Source organism: Sus scrofa, chromosome 7 (assembly GCF_054392235.1).
Source record: "Sus scrofa isolate SSC_HxYL_T2T_F1_AM1 chromosome 7, Sscrofa_HxYL_maternal_Yorkshire_Landrace_v2.0, whole genome shotgun sequence".
NCBI classification, from domain to species: Eukaryota; Metazoa; Chordata; class Mammalia; order Artiodactyla; family Suidae; genus Sus; species Sus scrofa.
In genome coordinates this window covers 132,111,141-132,128,468 of record NC_139389.1, presented here as the reverse complement: position 1 = coordinate 132,128,468, position 17,328 = coordinate 132,111,141, and the positions used below count along the sequence as shown (strand labels likewise).

The 17,328-nt window shown below is 57.5% G+C and overlaps 1 protein-coding gene and 1 non-coding gene across 7 annotated transcripts in view; both read right to left on the bottom strand.

Annotated features, from left to right (window-relative positions):
* The window catches only part of EVL (Enah/Vasp-like), a 145,684-nt gene that overhangs the window by 30,513 nt on the left and 97,843 nt on the right, over positions 1–17,328 (bottom strand). For all 6 annotated transcript variants that reach the window (XM_084966556.1, XM_084966558.1, XM_021098187.2 and 3 more), the window contains 1 exon segment: positions 13,352–13,529. In XM_084966556.1, the coding sequence (XP_084822682.1) occupies positions 13,352–13,529 (178 nt within the window).
* Positions 4,213–4,292, bottom strand: MIR342 (microRNA mir-342). The gene has a single exon (NR_038565.1). It is a non-coding gene; the product is annotated as a microRNA mir-342 (primary transcript).

The following is a 17,328-nucleotide window of genomic DNA, read 5'->3' as shown; positions in this document are numbered from 1 at the left end:
TCAGGGGCTGGGCGACGCCCCTCTCCTGAGCCCTGCCAGCAGGGCCCAGGCTGCCTTTTTATCAGAGCTGGACCGTGGGCACGGGTATAAGAGAAGTGCCCTACGCTTCTGCTTCCGTGTCACCGTGTCTACTTCTCCAGACAAGGGGGCAAGCTGCTGTTATCAGCCCAGGCAACAGATGGGGAAACGGAGTCGCAGAGGCACGAGTGGGCCAACATCGGTGGTCACACGGGGTCAAGCCAGGACTCTTTGGGTGCCAGCCTTCTGCCACCCTGTACAGCCCTGCGTGCCTCTGAGGCTGGGAGACGGGCAGGGGGCCATCCACGGACAGTGGGGACCTGAGGCCAGTGGCCCTGGCAAATTGCCGCTATTCCGTCAGAAGTCATGGGGTATGGCGCAAGGCCAGGGAGCCCTGAGCTCTCAGCACTCGGGCAGCTCCAGGCAGCTGGGAATTGGCAGGGAACCCCTTTTAATCCCCAGCAAGAGCCCTGGCTCCAAATATCAGGCTGTTTTTTATCTTGTTTTTGCTTTTTAGGGCTGAACCCACAGCATATGGAAGTTCCCAGGCTAGGGGTTGAACTGGAGCTGTAGCTGCTGGCCTACACCACAGCCACACCGGATCTGTAACCCATTGAGCAAGGCCAGGGATCGAACCTGTGTCCTCATGGATACTAGTCGGGTTCATTACTGCTGAGCCACTATGGGAACTCCCAGGCTGTTCTTCACCTTTGTAGGTCTGTTTGGCTGGGGGAGGCTGGAGGGCACCCCCCTCAAAGCTCCAGGGGAAAGTCTAGGCCATAAAATGTTACACCCCAAGGCTGCCTTCAAGACCTGGCCCTGGTATTCCTGAGGTCTCCCTGGTCCCACAGCCATCAGGATGGGACGTGTTCCTGCCCGCAGCTCCAGCACACTCTGTGCCTGTGCACGTGTGCAGCTTCCTCTCGACTGCCCTCTCCTCTCAAACCGGTAAACTCCTACCCATCCTTCAAGACCCAGATCAGGCACGCCCACCCAGAAGCTTCCCTGGAGCCCTGTCCCTACGCACCAGGCCTCTTCTCTAGGCCCCTGAGGCCCTGGACTTCCCTCTGACACAGCACGTGCCACACTGTCCGGCCAAGCCTCTCTTCTCTGCCTGACGGAGCTCTGCTGACACGGGAACCACATCTTAGCCACCTCCGTGTGCTGGTACCCAGCTGGGAACAGGAAAGGCCCAGAAAACGCCCGTGCCTTCATCGGCCACACAAACATCACTGTGCGGGGCCCTGGGGCTACAGCCATGGACGCAGCCGACTCTCCTGGGCCTCAGAGGGGAGACAGGCAACATGTAACAGGAGAGACACAGCAAGGAGAGTGGAAGGCGGGTGTGGGTCCGACCCCTCTGACTGGCTGCTGTGTGAGCACAGGAAGGAGGGGAGGAGCCACGAGTCCCCTGCAGGGAAGGACACCCCTGGCAGAAGGGACAGCAGGTGCAAAGGCTCTGAGTCAGGAGCAGGTGGGCGATGAGGAGACCAGTGTGACAGGAAGCGGGCGAGGTCAAGCGTGGGGTGGAAGCGAGGGCGGAAAGCAGCCGGGGTGGCCCAGCAGGCCTTGGTCAGGGTTGGGACTTGACTCTGGGTAAGACCGTACGTGCCTGCAGAGCCCCGAGTGAGGGTCGACCTCACCCGACACAGACGTGACCAGGTCAATCTCTGTGGAGAACAGACTAGCTCAGGCTACGCGTAGAAGCAGGCAAAGCAAGTGGCTGTCTGCTGTGAAAACCCAGTCGTTTGTTGAATGAATAAATGATGAATGAAGGCAGGCGGCAGATAAGCAGGAGGGGGAGGGCCTCGAATGCTCACACTGTCCACTGCAGAAACTGCACGCCGTCTCCAAGTCTAGCCCTTGGGTCTGAGTCCGTGCGATGGTCACTCACCAAAACACTTGAGCTGGCTCCTACCCTATACGAGCTGAACTTGGCAAAAGGCTGACCTGCGCAATCGCCACTCTTCAGGAAAGAGACTAAGGATGCAGGTGTGAAGGAAATGGATGTTAATTAATTTGTGACTTATTTCGGAAGATGGAGGTTTGCAGCTACAAAGATGAGCCAGGTTCACGCCCGTAAAAACTGACCCATGACCGAGCTGGGTTAAGATTCAGAAAGCGCAGGGGGTACCAGCTGACCGGGGTCTCGTCGGCAGGCTGTCTGGTCCACTGGGCAGAGACGTGGACTTCGAATCGGAGGCTTGGGCTCTGTCACTCACTAGCCTGGCCTTGGGCAAGTCACTTACTGCCATGAGCCTTCATTTCTTCGCCTTAAAGTGGGGACAACAATTCCTAACGTGTCCCTGAGTCTCAGGAGGCTGCTGGGGAGACCCTAGGAGACAGGTGGGGCAGGTTCAAGACACGTTCCTGTCCTCAGGGAGCACGAGGGGCAGCCCCCTCATGGCTCTGGCCGTTTCGGCAGGGGGGCGACCCAGGAGGGTCTAGGGACTGGGTGTTCAGTCTGTATCCCTCCAGCGCTCACAGCTCATGAAACCCATGTCTGTCCGCGCGATTGCCGAGTCTCACAGCCGACTCCGTAGGCGGTTAATACCTGCACTTCCAAGGTGAGGACGAAGCCTCTGGGTGAGGAAACGGCTTGCTCAAGGTTTCGCAGCTGCTCCGGGCGACAGGGCCTGGCTCTCCGTCCTCTGCCCCCAGACACTGTGTCATTTCTATCAATCACCTGTGCGGACCACAGGCTGCCCACCACGCCCCAACCTGAGGAGGACTCAGTGGGCACTGCCGAGGCAGCGTCTGGACCATTTGGACATTCTGCACTGGGAACCTCAAACAAACCAGCGGTTCTTTTTGTTTTTGGTTCTGGTTTTTAGGGACGAACTCTTGGCATATGAAGTTCCCAGGCTAGGGGTCGAACTGGAGCTGCGGCTACCGGCCTACACCACAGCCACAGCAACGTGGGATCTGAGCCACGTCTGTGACCTACACCACAGCTCACAGCAACACCGGATCCTTAACCCACTGATCGAGGCCAGGGATTCATTTTCGCTGCACAATGGGGATGCCAAAACCAGCAGTTCTTATGGAAGTTCCCAGGCCAGGGACTGAATCCAAGCCACAGCAGTGACAACGCTGGATCCTTAACCCGCTGAGCCACCAGGGAACTCCTAAACTAGTAGGTTTTTTTTGTTGTTGTTTGTCTTTTTAGGGTTGCACCCGTGGCATATGGAGGTTCCCAAGCTATGGGTCTAATCGGAGCTGTAGCCGCCGGCCTACACCACAGCCACAGCAACGCCAGATCCGAGCCGTGTTTGTGACCTACACCACAGCTCACGGCAATGCCAGATCCTTAACCCACTGAGCAAGGCCAGGGATCGAACCCGCAACCTCATGGTTCCTAGTTGGATTTGTTTCTGCTGCGCCATGACAGGAACTCCCACAAGCTAGTAGTTCTTTAAAGGATGACAATGAGGGTGGCCGGCTGCTCTTGGGATGTTTCGAAGTTAGGGGCCCCCAAGGAGGCAGAGCCAAGGTGCAAAGGAGACCCCAGGGTCAGGCAGAGCCTCTCCTCGGCCCCTGAACTTGAACTCACCATCCCAGCCAGCAGCCTGGCCTCCCTAAGTCTCCCAAGGATTCTTCACAGGAGTTGATATGCTTATTTTATTTTATTTTTTTTGTCTTTTTGCTATTTCTTGGGCCGCTCCCGCGGCATATGGAGGTTCCCAGGCTAGGGGTCGAATCAGAGCTGTAGCCGCCGGCCTACGCCAGAGCCACAGCAACGCGGGATCCGAGCCGCGTCTGCAACCTACACCACAGCTCACGGCAACGCCAGATCCCTAACCCACTGAGCAAGGGCAGGGACCGAACCCGCAACCTCATGGTTCCTAGTCGGATTCGTTAACCACTGTGCCACGACGGGAACTCCTGATATGCTTATTAACTTTGCTAATATTAAAAACAGCAGTAACTTCAAATTGTTACAGTCATTTGTAGATGACAAAACCTTGCACAAACATCACCTCACGCCACCCTCACAACAACCCCGGGAGGGAGGGATGGCAGACCCGCTGCAGAGATGAGAGAGGGAGTCTCAGGAGGGCACCTGCCTGATGGCACCCCCTTGGCACAAGCAGTGCCTGGACCCAGACCCCAGGGCCACAGACGGCGGGAAGTCAGGAACAGGCTGCTGGCGGGGGGGCACAACCCCTCCTCCGCGGAGGGCGGCGCTAGGAGGGCCAAGGTGACGGGTGCGATTTCTGTGTGAGACAGTTCTATGCGCCATGTCCCTCAGTCACAGATAGCACCCTCACCTTGCGCCCCGTCTCACAGGCGATGCCAGCTCAGGACGTCGTCTTCGTGTCGTCGTGTCGTCTGCAGAGACGGTGTCATGGCAGGAAGCAAGAGGCTCGAGGCACAGACACGCGGGGGGACAGGCGCGCTCGGCCGCCCACCCAGCACCTTGGACACAAGGGGCCTTCCCCAGGCACCTGCCCTCGAGGGGCTCACAGTCTGCACGAGCACGTCTCCGGCTCAGGCCAGGCGGACGACAAGGTGGAGGAGCCCCGAGCAGGTCAGCGGGGGCAGCGGCAGGCAGGTCCCGGGGGTGGGGGCGGGGAGGGGGCTGCGGGGCTCGCAGCTCCAGCAGCTCCAGCGGGAAGCAGGAGATCACAGGGAGGCAGGAGCCAAGCCGCCGAGGGGCTTGCGGCGCAGACCCTGACCCTGTAGAAAGGTCGTGTCAGAAGTGCCGGGACACTGCCGGGGAGAGACAGTGAGGACTGGACTGGGGGGCGCCAGGGAGGTGGGTCGGGGCTGGGCTGGGGCCCTGTGCACAGCTTTATCCGGAGAAACCGCCCAGCGCAATCCCCCAGGTCTGCTCTGCTCCTCAGCTGTGGGGATGCAGCAGGAGCTCATAGGTCAGATGGTGTGCTGGCTTTTGAGGGTCCAGAGACAAACTGGACACTCTGACCTCCCAGCCTGACTGGGCTCAGAGGCTAGGGATGGAACCCCAAGCAGCGGCCTTCCTGTCAGGATGGGGCATAAATAAAGGGTCACAGGAGTGTGGGAAGGGAGGGACTGCCCTGTGGTGGCGGCCAGAAAGGAGGAGTGAGGCTGGAAAGTGCGGGGACCAGCAGGCATGACGGGCAGGGGTCCCGTGAAGGGGTCTGCTCGGTGCTGCTGGGTGGCCATGTACGAGGGCCTGCCCGCCCACCCCAGGCCCCGGGCTCTGTGATGCCAGGGAGGGGCAGCCAGGGGCCCAGCGTAGAGGAAGACTGGCAAGGGGTGCCCTGGGTTACCCTTTTAGGGGGCCATGTGTGAGTGGCAGGTGGGGTGGAAAGTGCCAGCGGCCTCCACAGGACGGACACCAAGGCAGCTCAGTGCTTCTTTTTCTTTAGGTGAGAAAAGGTGATTTGCAAAAGAAAAGAGGTTTATGAAGAGGAGAGAGGTGGGGAGAGTGGGACCCAGAGAGGGCACAGACGCTCGGTGCCTGGTCCCACAGGCCGTGCCCTGCGCCCCCTTCTGCCTGGCTGTTCTGAGCTCTGCCCTTTCTGAATAAACTTGCTGGTGATTCGGTTAAGCAGAACGTTCCCTGAGTTCCGTGAGCCACTCTGGCAACAGAGTGGGACCTGAAGAGGTCACAGGACCCTCTGATTTAGAGTCCGATGGTCAGAAGCACAGGGACCGGCATCTGCGGGGAGGGGTGGGGGAGGCTAAGCCCTTATCCTGGGGGACCAGATGCCCCCTGCAGGTGGCCGGTGTTAGAGGGTCGAAGGGCTGGAGCAAAGGGCGCAGAGGAGACGCGGGAGGAATGGGGCTCTTCCTGCGAATCTGGCCTCCCAAGTGCACATCCTCCCTGCCTGACGCAGACCGCGAGTGGCTTCCACTCTGCAGAAGAGAAGTGGTTCTAACCCCAGCCGGGCCAGCGCGCCCTCCCTCCCTCCCTCCCTCTGGAGCTTGGTCTTCCCAGCCCCGAAACCCTAACCCTAACCCGGGCGCGGACGTGGCCGTCCACCGGCGCTCTTAGTGATGTGATCGAAGGAGACAACAGACGTGACACCAGTCGGAAACCCCCACCTGTTAAAGAACTTCTAGCCCAGGAGTTCCCATCATGGCACAGCGGAACTCTGAGGTTGTGGGTTTGATCCCTGACCTCGCTCAGTGGGTTAAGGACCCAGCATTGCCATGAGCTGTGGTGCAGGTCAGCAGCTGTAGCTCCAATTCAACCCCTAGCCTGGGAACCTCCATGTGCCGCAGATGCGGGCCTAAAAAGACAAGAGACATGAAAGAAAATTAAAAAATAAAGAACTTCCAGTCCAGCCTCCAAACCCAAGGGCCCCTTTCTCTACTACACACATTTTGCAGTGTCCCGTGCTATCCTGAAGCGAAATCACAGATTACACAACCTATGTACTTATATCAGAAAAAAATAACAAAGGAGGGAAGCGAGAGAAGCGATGTGTACTGTGCACTTCACGCGGCGCCGTGCGAGGCTCTGCCGACCACGACGGGCGCTGTCAACACCTGCGGGAGACTCGCAGCCAACGCCACCGACAGACACCGAGCCAACGGGGCTCACAAAGTGTCCTGAGTGATGCCGCTGGAGGTAAGATTTGCCAAAACAGAAAGCAACTCTAGGAACACTTACAAACGAAAGCACAGTTTTCTTTTGAAGTACTGGTCGCTGCATTTCTAGAAAATTCAGCACGTAGGAGTTCCTGTTGACTCCGTGGGTTATGAACCTGACTAGTATCCATGAGGATGAGGGTTCAATCCCTGGCCTCACTCAGCAGGTTAAGGATCCTGCGTTGCTGTGGCTGTGGTGTAGGCCTGCAGCTGCAGCTCCAATTCAGCCCCTAGCCTGGGAACCTCCATGTGCACAAAGTGCAGCCCAAAAAAGACAAAAAAAGGAAAGATCAGCACATGTTAAAACTGTTAAGAGAGGAAAAGGAGTGCTTTTTTCTAGAACACAGTTAGGCTCTGGCTGAGAGAATTAAGTTCCTCAGCCCGTGTGTTTGGTGGGATGTGTGGGACAGAACCTGACCGCACAGCTGCCCGCACACAGCCCTGTGGCCAGCGCTCCTGCCTCGTCCTCCAGCGCCAAGCGCCACCTCCCTGCCACGCTGCCCTGTGAGGAGAAGCGACGCGCCTGAAGCCATGTGTGAAGTGGCGGCGGCGAGGGGATTCCAGACGCTGCGGCCGAGTGGCCCCGTCCTTATCCATACCCACCACCCCCTTGCAGCCTCGGTCCGTGATGCAGGTGTGCCACCCGCCTTACAGATGACGAAACCAAGGCCCAGAAGAGGGCGGTGACCTGCCCAGGCTGCGTGCAGGTGCGCAGCGCGGCCGGCCCAGCACCAGGTCTCCCGGCCCCCACGCCCCTTCCTCACCTGAGCAGGTCACCTGGCACCACTCAAGGACCATGGGCGCTGCATGTCTTAGATGAGGAAGGAAGCTGAGGCCCCCAAGGGCCCCTGTGCCTGATCGAGGCCACACGTGTGGTGTGGCGCTGGGACCAGGAGCCAGAGCTCGGGGTCCTCTGAGGGCTGCTGAGATTCAGGTCAAAAGGCCGTTTCCCGAGCTCCCGCGTGTGCCTCCTGGGCGCTAGTTCTGGGGAACCTGGGACGAGGTTACATCAGTCCTCCCCCAGCAGGACAGCCCGGTGGGAAGGCAGCTGCCCCAGGGCTGCTGTGGATAAAGACGAGGCCTGGGGCGGAGGGATATGCAGGCTGAGGGCTGCCTGCAGCTGCTCGGGCGGGGGGCTGGCACGACCAGCCAAGGTTGTGCTCGCCAGAGCCTGTGCCCCCCGCAGAGCCCCCCATCAGTCCCCCTGAACCAGGGAAGCAGCCCCAAACGTCAAAGAAAATTTGGGGGAAAAAAGCCTTGACTAAAGTATCTCTAAGATCCTTCCTGTCTTTTTTCTCTCTCTCTCATTTATTTATTTATTTATCTTTTTGCCATTTTTGGGCCGCTCTCACGGCATATGGAGGTTCCCAGGTCTCTCTTTCTCAGGGCTGCACCCGTGGCATATGGAGGTTCCCACGCTAGGGGGCCAATCAGAGCTGTAGCCGCCAGCCTACACCACAGCCACAGCAACTAGGGATCCGAGCCACGTCTGCGACCCACACCACAGCTCACAGCAATGCCAGATCCTTAATCCACTGAGCAAGGCCAGGGATTGAACCCGCGTCCTCATGGATACCAGTCAGGTTCGTTCACCGCTGCGCCACGACGGGCGCTCCCGATCCCTCCCATCTTTAAACTTATTGTAAATGTGCCCGAGTGAAGGCCTGCCTGTCTACACCTCTGATTTCTTCTTGTTGCCGGAGTGGATCATTCAGGGAAACACTTTCACAAACAGGCACCCAGACACCCGAGAGCCTGAAGCAGTGACGTCTCCCAACTCCTAGGCCCCTTCCCTCCCTTGAGGAGCCAGATGAAGGAACGGCCAGCGGATCTCTCCGACCTACGGACGCGACTCTAGGTAGTAAACACAGAGACGGAGACGCCAAGGGGCACAGAGAAGTGACCTGTTTAAAGTCACTTGGCCAGTCAGAAGCAGGCTTGGGAGGAAGCACTTAATGAAGTGTGAGCTGCTGTCTGCCAAGACAATGGAGGACGGGGGAGGGAGGCCGGGCTGGGCCGGGTGGCAAAGCCCGTGACTCTCCTCCTCCGCCTGACTGGCAGCTTCAACCAGAGGGCGGTGGTGCCCGCCGACGGCGGCAGCCAGAGTGAGCCCAGGCAGCGCTCTCCGCAGCTGGCCTTGGGCCGGGCGCCCGGATCACGCAGACCCACTGACCCGAGGCCTGTGTCCTCTGTCCTGCTTCTGCGAGTGGCTGCAGCGTGCCGTGAGCTACCCTCACCCCGCTGCCCTGGATCTGCAAAGCGGAAGACCACCTGGGCTTGCGGGGCAGGCTGGGCTCCGGCCTGCTGTCCCTCCCTCACTCCTCCTGAGGCAGCGCAGAGCTGCAGGAGAAACGCTGGGTTTCAAGCCAGAAGCCTTAAGTTTAAGTCTCAGTTCCCACGAAGATCTGGCAGACACAGCACTTCTTTTAATCCCAAGCCCCGTCGGAGTAAATGTGCACAGAGGGAGCTGCCTGCCGAGCGACAGGAAACAGAAGCTGACTTGTAAGCACTCTGAGTGCAGAGAAGTACTTCCTTAGCCAGCTAAGGTCTCCCGGTGCGGCCGCTGGGCCCGGGCTGCTCTGTCGGGGGGCGGGGCGGGGAGACCATGTGTGCGAAGCTCCTGGTGAGAACAAAAGCCGAGGCTTTGAAGAGAAAGTCTGGATGCTGTGGTTGTCACTACCACCACTCTACGTGTCATCCAACTCGGCCACGAAGCCCACTTGGAGCACACGCATGACGCATGGCCGTCACACCTTGTCATGGGGCGCTGGCGCCAGCCCCGCACCCCCGCAGGGACCAGAGCCCCGGGAGGCGCTGCCAGCACTGGGAGCTGCCTCCACTCCTCTCCGCCCCCCAAACTACCTCCTGATGTCAGCCTGACAGGAACAGCCCCGGGCACCCAGGACTTGACTGTCTGTCCGCTGAGACAACCCCGGGACCAGAGCCCTGTGCGCCCCAGGAAGCCCAGGCCAGCTCCGCTCACCTTCCTGGGGCAGAAGGGGGCACTGAGGCCTCCGGGCACCAGGACCGTCACTTAACCTCCTTATCCGACTGGCTTTAGGTGCCCCGGGTCCAGCCTGAAGTGAGGACGGAGAACCCAAAGGCCTGGCGTCGGAAGACAGGTCTTCCTATGGGGACCACGGAACGGGGTCAGCAAAACAGATCTCTTCCCCGCAGAGGTCAGGCGACAAAACCGCTCCATCGCGCCCATTCTTTCCCAGAATAAGGCAGGCGGCCTGGCTGGGCAGGAGCTCCAGGGTGGTGGGAAGGGGACGAAGGAAGAAGGGCGCCCAGGCGCCGCCCTGAGCTGGAGAGCGGGCGGCCGCGCGGGCAGGACAGTCCTAGGCCTGCGCTGCGGGGAGCGCTCCCTCTCGGCCCGGGACTTGCCTCCAGGGCTGTGGGGAGAAGCAGGTATGAGAAGCGGGCATGAAAGCTGTTGGGTACGAAGTCCTGGGCACTATGGTTTGCTTGGATTTGCTTCCAGGTTTGTCTGTGAGTGGGTCCCATGTCTGCCAGGTTTGGAAGAACCCTGAGGCTGCCTGGAGTCACTGACACGGGAGGAGGGAGGAGGAGGGAAAGGCTGAGGAAGGCCCGAGCCAAGGAGCCCCCGATGCCCAGCAGAGAACAGGACACGCCGGGGAGGGGGGGCATTGACAAGGTGCCAGGCCCTGCGGGGGCAACCGAACCCTCTCCACAACTTCACAGGTGGGACTTACGACCCATTTTGCAAGCACGGATGCTGAAGCTCTCGGGAGATCAGCAAATTCAATGAGACCACGTCTGAGCTCTTTCCGCATACCAGGCACGACATGCTAGGAGCTTCCATCTTCGTAACCACCCTAGGGAGTAGGGTTTAGTATCCCAAGGCCACGGGGAGCAGAGCGATAAGATCTCGCTGGGCGTTCCCGCTGTGGTGCAAGGGCATTGGTGCCATCCTGGGAGCACTGGGACACAGGTCTGATCCCCAGCCTGGCACAGAGGGTTAAGGATCTGGTGTTGCCATAGCTGTAGCTTAGGTTACAACTACGGTTCTGACCTGATTCCTGGCCGGGGAACTCCATATGCAGTGGGGCAGCCAAAGAAGCAGAAACAGAAAGAAAGAGTTCCCGTCATGGCTCAGTGGTAACGAACGCAACTAGGATCCACGGGGATGCAGGTTCAATCCCTGGCCTTGCTCAGTGGGTTAAGGATCTGGTGTTGCCATGAGCTGCAGTGTAGGCTGGCAGCTGCAGCTCAGATTCAACCCCTAGCCTGGAAACTTCCCTATGCTACAGGTGTGGCCCTAAAAAAGAAAAAACAAAACAAAACACCTCACTGCCTCCAAATGCTTTTTCACCACAGCTGACCCCTGAACGCCTACGCGGGGGTCGCTGACGCTCTGCGCAGGTGAAAACCTGGGTGGAGCCTCAGAGCCAGCCCTCCAGAGCCCCGGGTCTGCGACCACAGATTCAACCGACTGCACACGAGGTTGCACTGCGGACGTGTTCGCTGGAAAAACCTGAGGGTAAGTGGGCCGTGCAGGTCCAGGCTGCGTTGGTCAGGGGCCCACTGCACAGCAACTGCCCCCCACGGGGAGGCGAGCAGAACCTCCCAACCCGGACAGGATTCAGTAGAAAACATCGAAGGTGGCTGTGGCGGCTGGAGGCGGGGCTTTGAGGGCGCGACTCAGGGTCGGGGGCGCGGCCACTCCAAGGACTGGCGCTCGGCAGCCACGGTCATGGTGCCAGGACGAGTCCCTCAGACGTGATGTCGGGGACGGCATCGGGCGCCAAGTGCACGCTCTGTGACCCATTTACACGGAGCCCCAACACAGGGACACGCGCTCTGCTGTCACAGAAGTGACTCTGCCATCCTAGGCGAGGGGCAGAAGGATGTGGTCTCCGGCAGGACCTGGCAGGGGCCCTGCATGAACATCTGTGGAAGCTCACCGAGCTCACACTCCAGATTTCTCAGTGGCGCAGGAGGTACACCCCAGAAAGAGCATCAGTCTCGTGGAGCCAGGCCTCCCCTTCACTGAAGGCCCTCGCCCTGGGATGGGCAAGTGCTACCGACGATCAAAGTCTCCAATCGGACCCTCCTGTCCTGCGGCCACCCGCCCTCCCCGACCCCAGCCAAGACATCATGCAGACCCGAGGGGGTCGGAGGAGGTCCGGGTTCTGAATCCGAGTCTCTGCCTGGCACTGAGAAGGTATCTCCTCATAACAGGTCACAGCCTTCCTGCCTGAGAACGAGGGCTGGATGAACGGATCTCACGATTCTACGGTGAAATTCATACAATAACCAGTAGCTGCAGCTGCTCTGAGCCAGTCTCTTGGTTAAATTAAACCCTCTCGGTGTACGTGCCCCTCACGTGTCTGTGCGCAGATTAAACAAAGCCGAACTCTCACCCCCGGACCAAATGGGGCAGCTCAGATGGGAGACCTTCACTCAGCTCCCTTCGCCATCAGGCGCAAGGCTCGGGTGGAGAAAGACAGCTTAACACACACTTATTTGCTGCTGCCATGTTTCAGGAACTACCGTCAGTCAACACTGCCATGGCCCCTAGCCACACACCCCGAGTTCTCGGCAGAAAATCCACAAACCCGGGGGCCCTTTCCTGGAGGGAAAGGCGTCTACAGGCACTGGAGTACGACCTACGGAAGCATCCTCAAAGCGTGTTCTTTGTTTACTTAAAAACTCTCCTCGGGTTTAACCTGGGTCCCGCAGCTCCAACGTATCAGGCACAGCAGACTCTGAACAGCCACCTCCTTCCAGGTCCTAAGCACCCCTCCTCCCACCCCACGTCTGGTGGGAGCAGCAACGAGAGGAGCAGCAGTCCCAAACCCTAGGACCGGGTGATCTGTCCGTGTCAGGCACCGTGCTCACATCCTACCTTCCGGCTCATTTAAACACAGAGACGACCTTTCTCCCCCACGTGAGAGACGAGGAACACGAAGCACAGAGAAACGAGGGCCTGGTCTGCGGGCTCCTCGGCGAGGGCGTTCAGAAGCAGGACGCAAGCTGGCGGCTCGCCCTGCAGCCTGGTCTTGCCTCCGTGCTCTGCCAAGGGGCGCCCTCTAGCAACGTGCAGCACCCTCCCGGCCATCACGCCGCCTGCCACCCGGGAGGCCCCCATCCTCCCGTAAGGACGCCGACGTTACCAATTTCCGAGAAAAGCCATGTGTGCTTTGGCTCCTCTGCTTTTCCCGCCCTGCAGTGACGCTTCTGCTGGCACCACTCGCCACCCCACCCTAACCGTCTACGCCCAGTAGCATGCCCACCGGACTCCTCCAGGCAGGAGCCCTTGGACGTGCAACCCGCCCCTTTCCAGCCCCGTCCGGCCCCCTCCCTGCTGGGACCCCTTCTCTGCTGGGCCTCACTCCAGGGGCCTCTGCATTTGCTGGGGCCTGGGACGCCCGCCCCCACCTCCAACACCCCAGCCCAGACGCCCCCACCCGCCGAAGGCTCCTTGGGCGTCCCCGAGTGGCAGGTCCCTCTTTCCCTCTCTGTGGTCCCTAGACCGGGGCCTCGAGGGGAAGGACTCCATTTCCTCACGCCCTGTCCACTCTGCCTACCCAGTCCCAACACCCAGGGGACGTTTGCTAAGAGCGTGTCCTCTGCCAAGTGCGGGTCTGGACTATGGAAGCGGGACGCCGACCACCCAACACCCGGGCCCAGGGCGTCCAGGAGACCTCGGCGCTCGCCCACCTCCCGGCGGGCATGGGCACGGGCATGCGGGCGCGGCCGTGGGGCCCCGGCAGAGCCCGCTCACCTCCTTCCTGGGAGTTGATGACGTTGAGCGCGAAGAGCATCGCGTTGGAGAAGGTGGTCGCCTCCTCCTTGCTCGCGAAGTTCAGACCGTAGACCTGGCGGGCGTCTCGCCACTGGTGGAAGGTTGGCGTCGCCTGATTGTACTTCAGCCCTTTCACGATTGAATAATTGATCACGACCTGAAGGGGAAGAGAGCGAGGACCACGCGTAAATAAATAAAAGGTAAGTGAGCCGGAGGGAGCTGCTGCGGGGCAGGGATACGGTGTCCCCTGGGGCCCCGCGAGGTCGGCGAGACGGGGTTGCGGTCAGAAGGCGCAAAGCGGACCCGGCAGCTGTCGGGAGGATGGACAGAACGGCGAGGGCTTGAAAACCGGTTACTTCACTGTAATGGCGCTGTGTGGGCACGGCCTCCACCCGCGAGGCCTGAGCCAGGAGGCGGGTTCCCTGGGTCCCTCCCGGGCCCCCCTCCCAGCCACATTATCCTGGGTGGTGCTGCACCCCCCGGGAGCTCAGTTTCTCTGATTATAAAGTGGGGTGCATAGCCCTGGCTCTACGGGCCCCAGGGGGTTCCACAGAGGTCGCCCTGTGACACGCATCTTCTGGAAACGTCCGGATGCGAGATCCTCAGGGCAGGAGTCTGTTCTCATTCATGTTCATGCCTCTGCATAGTGTCTAGTACTTAGAGTGCGCTGATAAATGGGGTATTAGTTAAAAGGACTCATTTTCATTCTTCTGCATGTGGCTATTCAGTTTTCTCAACATCTTTTACTGGCTCTTTTTTTTTTCGGTCTTTTTAGGGCCGCACTCACAACATATGGAGGTTCCCAGGCTAGGGCTCAAATCAGAGCTGCAGCTGCCAGCCTACACCACAGCCTCAGCCACGCCAGATCTGAGCCGTATCTGGGACCTACACCACAGCTCACAGCAATGCTGGATCCTTAATCCACCGAGCGAGGCCAGGGATCAAACCTGCAACCTCATGGTTCCTGGTCGGATTTGTTTCTGCTGCGCTATGACGGGAACTCCAACACCATTTATTGAAGAGCCCATTCTCCCCCATGTTCTTGGCAACTTTGACGTAAATTAATAAACCCCATCTGTGTGGCTTATTACCAGGTTCCCATTCTGTCCTGCTGATTTACGTGTCTGTTTTTATGCCAATACCATGCTGTTTTAATTTCCATATCTTTGTAACGCAGTTTGAAATGAGGGCATGTGATACCTCCAGCTTTGTTCTTTCTCAAGACTGCTTTTGCCATTTAGGGTCTTTCGTGGTTCCATACACATATCAGGATTACTGTTCCATTTCTGTGAAAATGCCCTTGGAATTGAATCTGTTGACTGCGTTGGGTGGTACGGACATTTCACCGTGAGCACAGAGAGTCCTGTCTCTTTTTCCTCCAACTAAAGGCCTGTCGGCTTTGTTTATAATTTCAAAGAATTGGCTCTTCGTTTCACCAGCCTTCTCTATTGTCCTGTTAGTCTGTTTCATTTGCTTCTGCTCGCATCTTTGTTATTTCCTTCTTTCCACTGACGTTGGGCTTCTTTAGTTCATCTTCCAGTTCCTTGGGGTGTAAAGTTAGGTTATTTGAGACATTTTTTTTGTTCCCTGAGGTAGGCATTTTTGTTAGGAACTTCTCTTAGAACTGCTTTTGCTGCGCCCCACATATTTGGTTAAGTTATACTTCCACTTTTGTTTGCCTCTAGCATATAAAATTTCGCTTTTGATTTCTCCTTCAACTCCCTGGTTGTTTAGTAGGATGTTGTTTAATCTCCACACATGTGATCTGAAGCCATAAAGCTCCTGGAAGGAAATATAAAAGGGGTAAACACGCTCCCTGACACAGGTCTGAATCTGACACCACAAACAAAAGTAACAAAAGCCACAATAAACAAGCGGGTCTATATCAAACATGAAGCTTCTGCACAGCAAAGGAGGGACCATCAACAAAATGAAAAGGCAACCTATCAAATGGGAGAAAAGATTTGCAAATCACTTATCTGATAAAGGACTAATATCTAAACATCTATTTAAAAACTCGTATTACTCAATAGCAAAAACACCAATCGATCCATTTAAAAATAGGCAGCAGATCTGAATAGGTATTTATCCAAAGAAGACATACAGATGGACAACAGATACGAGAAGAGATGCTCCACATTACGAATCACCACGGAGCTGCAAATCAAACCCACAAGGAGACACCACCTCACGCAGGTCAGAATGGCCGTGACCAAAAAGGCAAGAAATAAAGCGTTGGTGAGGATGTGGAGAACAGGGGACCCACCCACGCTGCTGGGGGGAAAGGAAAGTAAACTGGTGCAGCCACTATCGGGAACAGGACAGAAGTTCCTCAAAAAATTAAAATCATAACTACCACATGAACCTGCAATTCTACTTTTCGGTATTTACTTGAAGCAAATGAAAACACGAAGTCAAAAACATATTCGCATTCCCGTGCAGCATTATTTACAATCGCCAAGATATGGAAATAACCTAAATGTCCAACTGATGTATGAATAGATAAAGAAACTGTGGTATATATACACAATGGAATACTATTCAGCCATGAAGAAGAACTAAATCTAGCCACTTGTGACAACATGGATGGGTCTCGAGGGTATTATGTTAAGTCAAATAAGTAAGACAGAGAAAGACAAATACCGTGTCATCTCTCTTGTACGTGGACTCTTAAAGCTTGTGGCTACAGAGAACAGACAGATGGTTGCCAGAGGTGGGGACGGGGGGTGGAATGAGAGAAATTATGCACATGAAATCACTTAACACGCACACAGCAGGATGCTGACAAGGGCTCACTGAGGAATGTTAAGGTCCTCAGAGATGGAGACATGCAGGCGGTCTGGATAAGGCTGCATGGGCTGCTGCCAGGGACGCCAGGCAAGGATCCTGCTGGGGGAGAGCTCAAGCCGCTTTCTCAGACCTCCTCTGGCTTTGAGGCTCCGGGGTTTTGTGATCTGAACCTGAAGACGGTCATTCTATTGTCCCCCAGTAAGGAAGGTGGGCTCGGGAAAGGGCTCAGAGCTACACAAGGACATGGCCATGCCATGCCACTTGTTGGCCAGGGCTGACTTATTGCCCCCACTGGCCCCCACTGCCTGCAGCTGCTGGATAAAGGAAGGCTGGAGGAGAGCAAATATGGGCAACATCCAGAGCTTTTTCCAAGTCTTCACGTGGGGCGGGGGGAGTTGGGTTGTCCTAGGGCGAGAACAGAGGGTGATCGAGTGAGAGAGGGAGCTTGTCCACACTACATGCTAAACTAACTCAAGAAGCGTAACCGTTTCCTAACTTCCTCATCACATCCCATCCTGGCAACATCTAGACCCAGGGTCCTGGGGTGGTTCTCTCTCTGAGTTTAGCTCCAGATCACGAGAAAAAGGGCTGGCGGTTTTGTCGCACACACCCACGAAGAGATGCACAGTGACGTGTGGTTAACCCGACTCTCAAGATGAGGGGACTCGTTAGCAGCGGTGTGGGGACCAGGACCAGGGAGGTAGCAGCCTCTTCCTTTCTGCACCAGAAGTTCCGTGTTCAAGTGGTTTTTGGCTTTGGTGCTGCACGTTCAGTGGACATTAACAAACCAGAGCAAGTGAGAGGGACATGTTTTAAACTGAAGGTCTAGAAGCCACGGTGTCTTGAGCATGGGGGAGGGATAGAGAGGCGGGTTAAAGGGACACCGTTCAGTGCATCTCGACTCCTGTCTCCGGGTATCGGAGGGGATGTTCTTGGGAAATGAGATGTGGAATCCTATGATCGGAGCTCTCTGGCTGGCTGCGTCCTTGCAGGGACTTAGGAGGGTGGGAACTGCGGGGGGCTGATGCCTATCCAGAGTATGGCAGCAGTGCGGTCAGAAGACCCGGGCAAGGAACTCAGAGACCAGACCGAGGACAGACCTCGACCCTCCCTTTCCACAGCGGGGGAAACTGAGGCCCAGGGAGAACAAGTGACGTGTGCAGGGT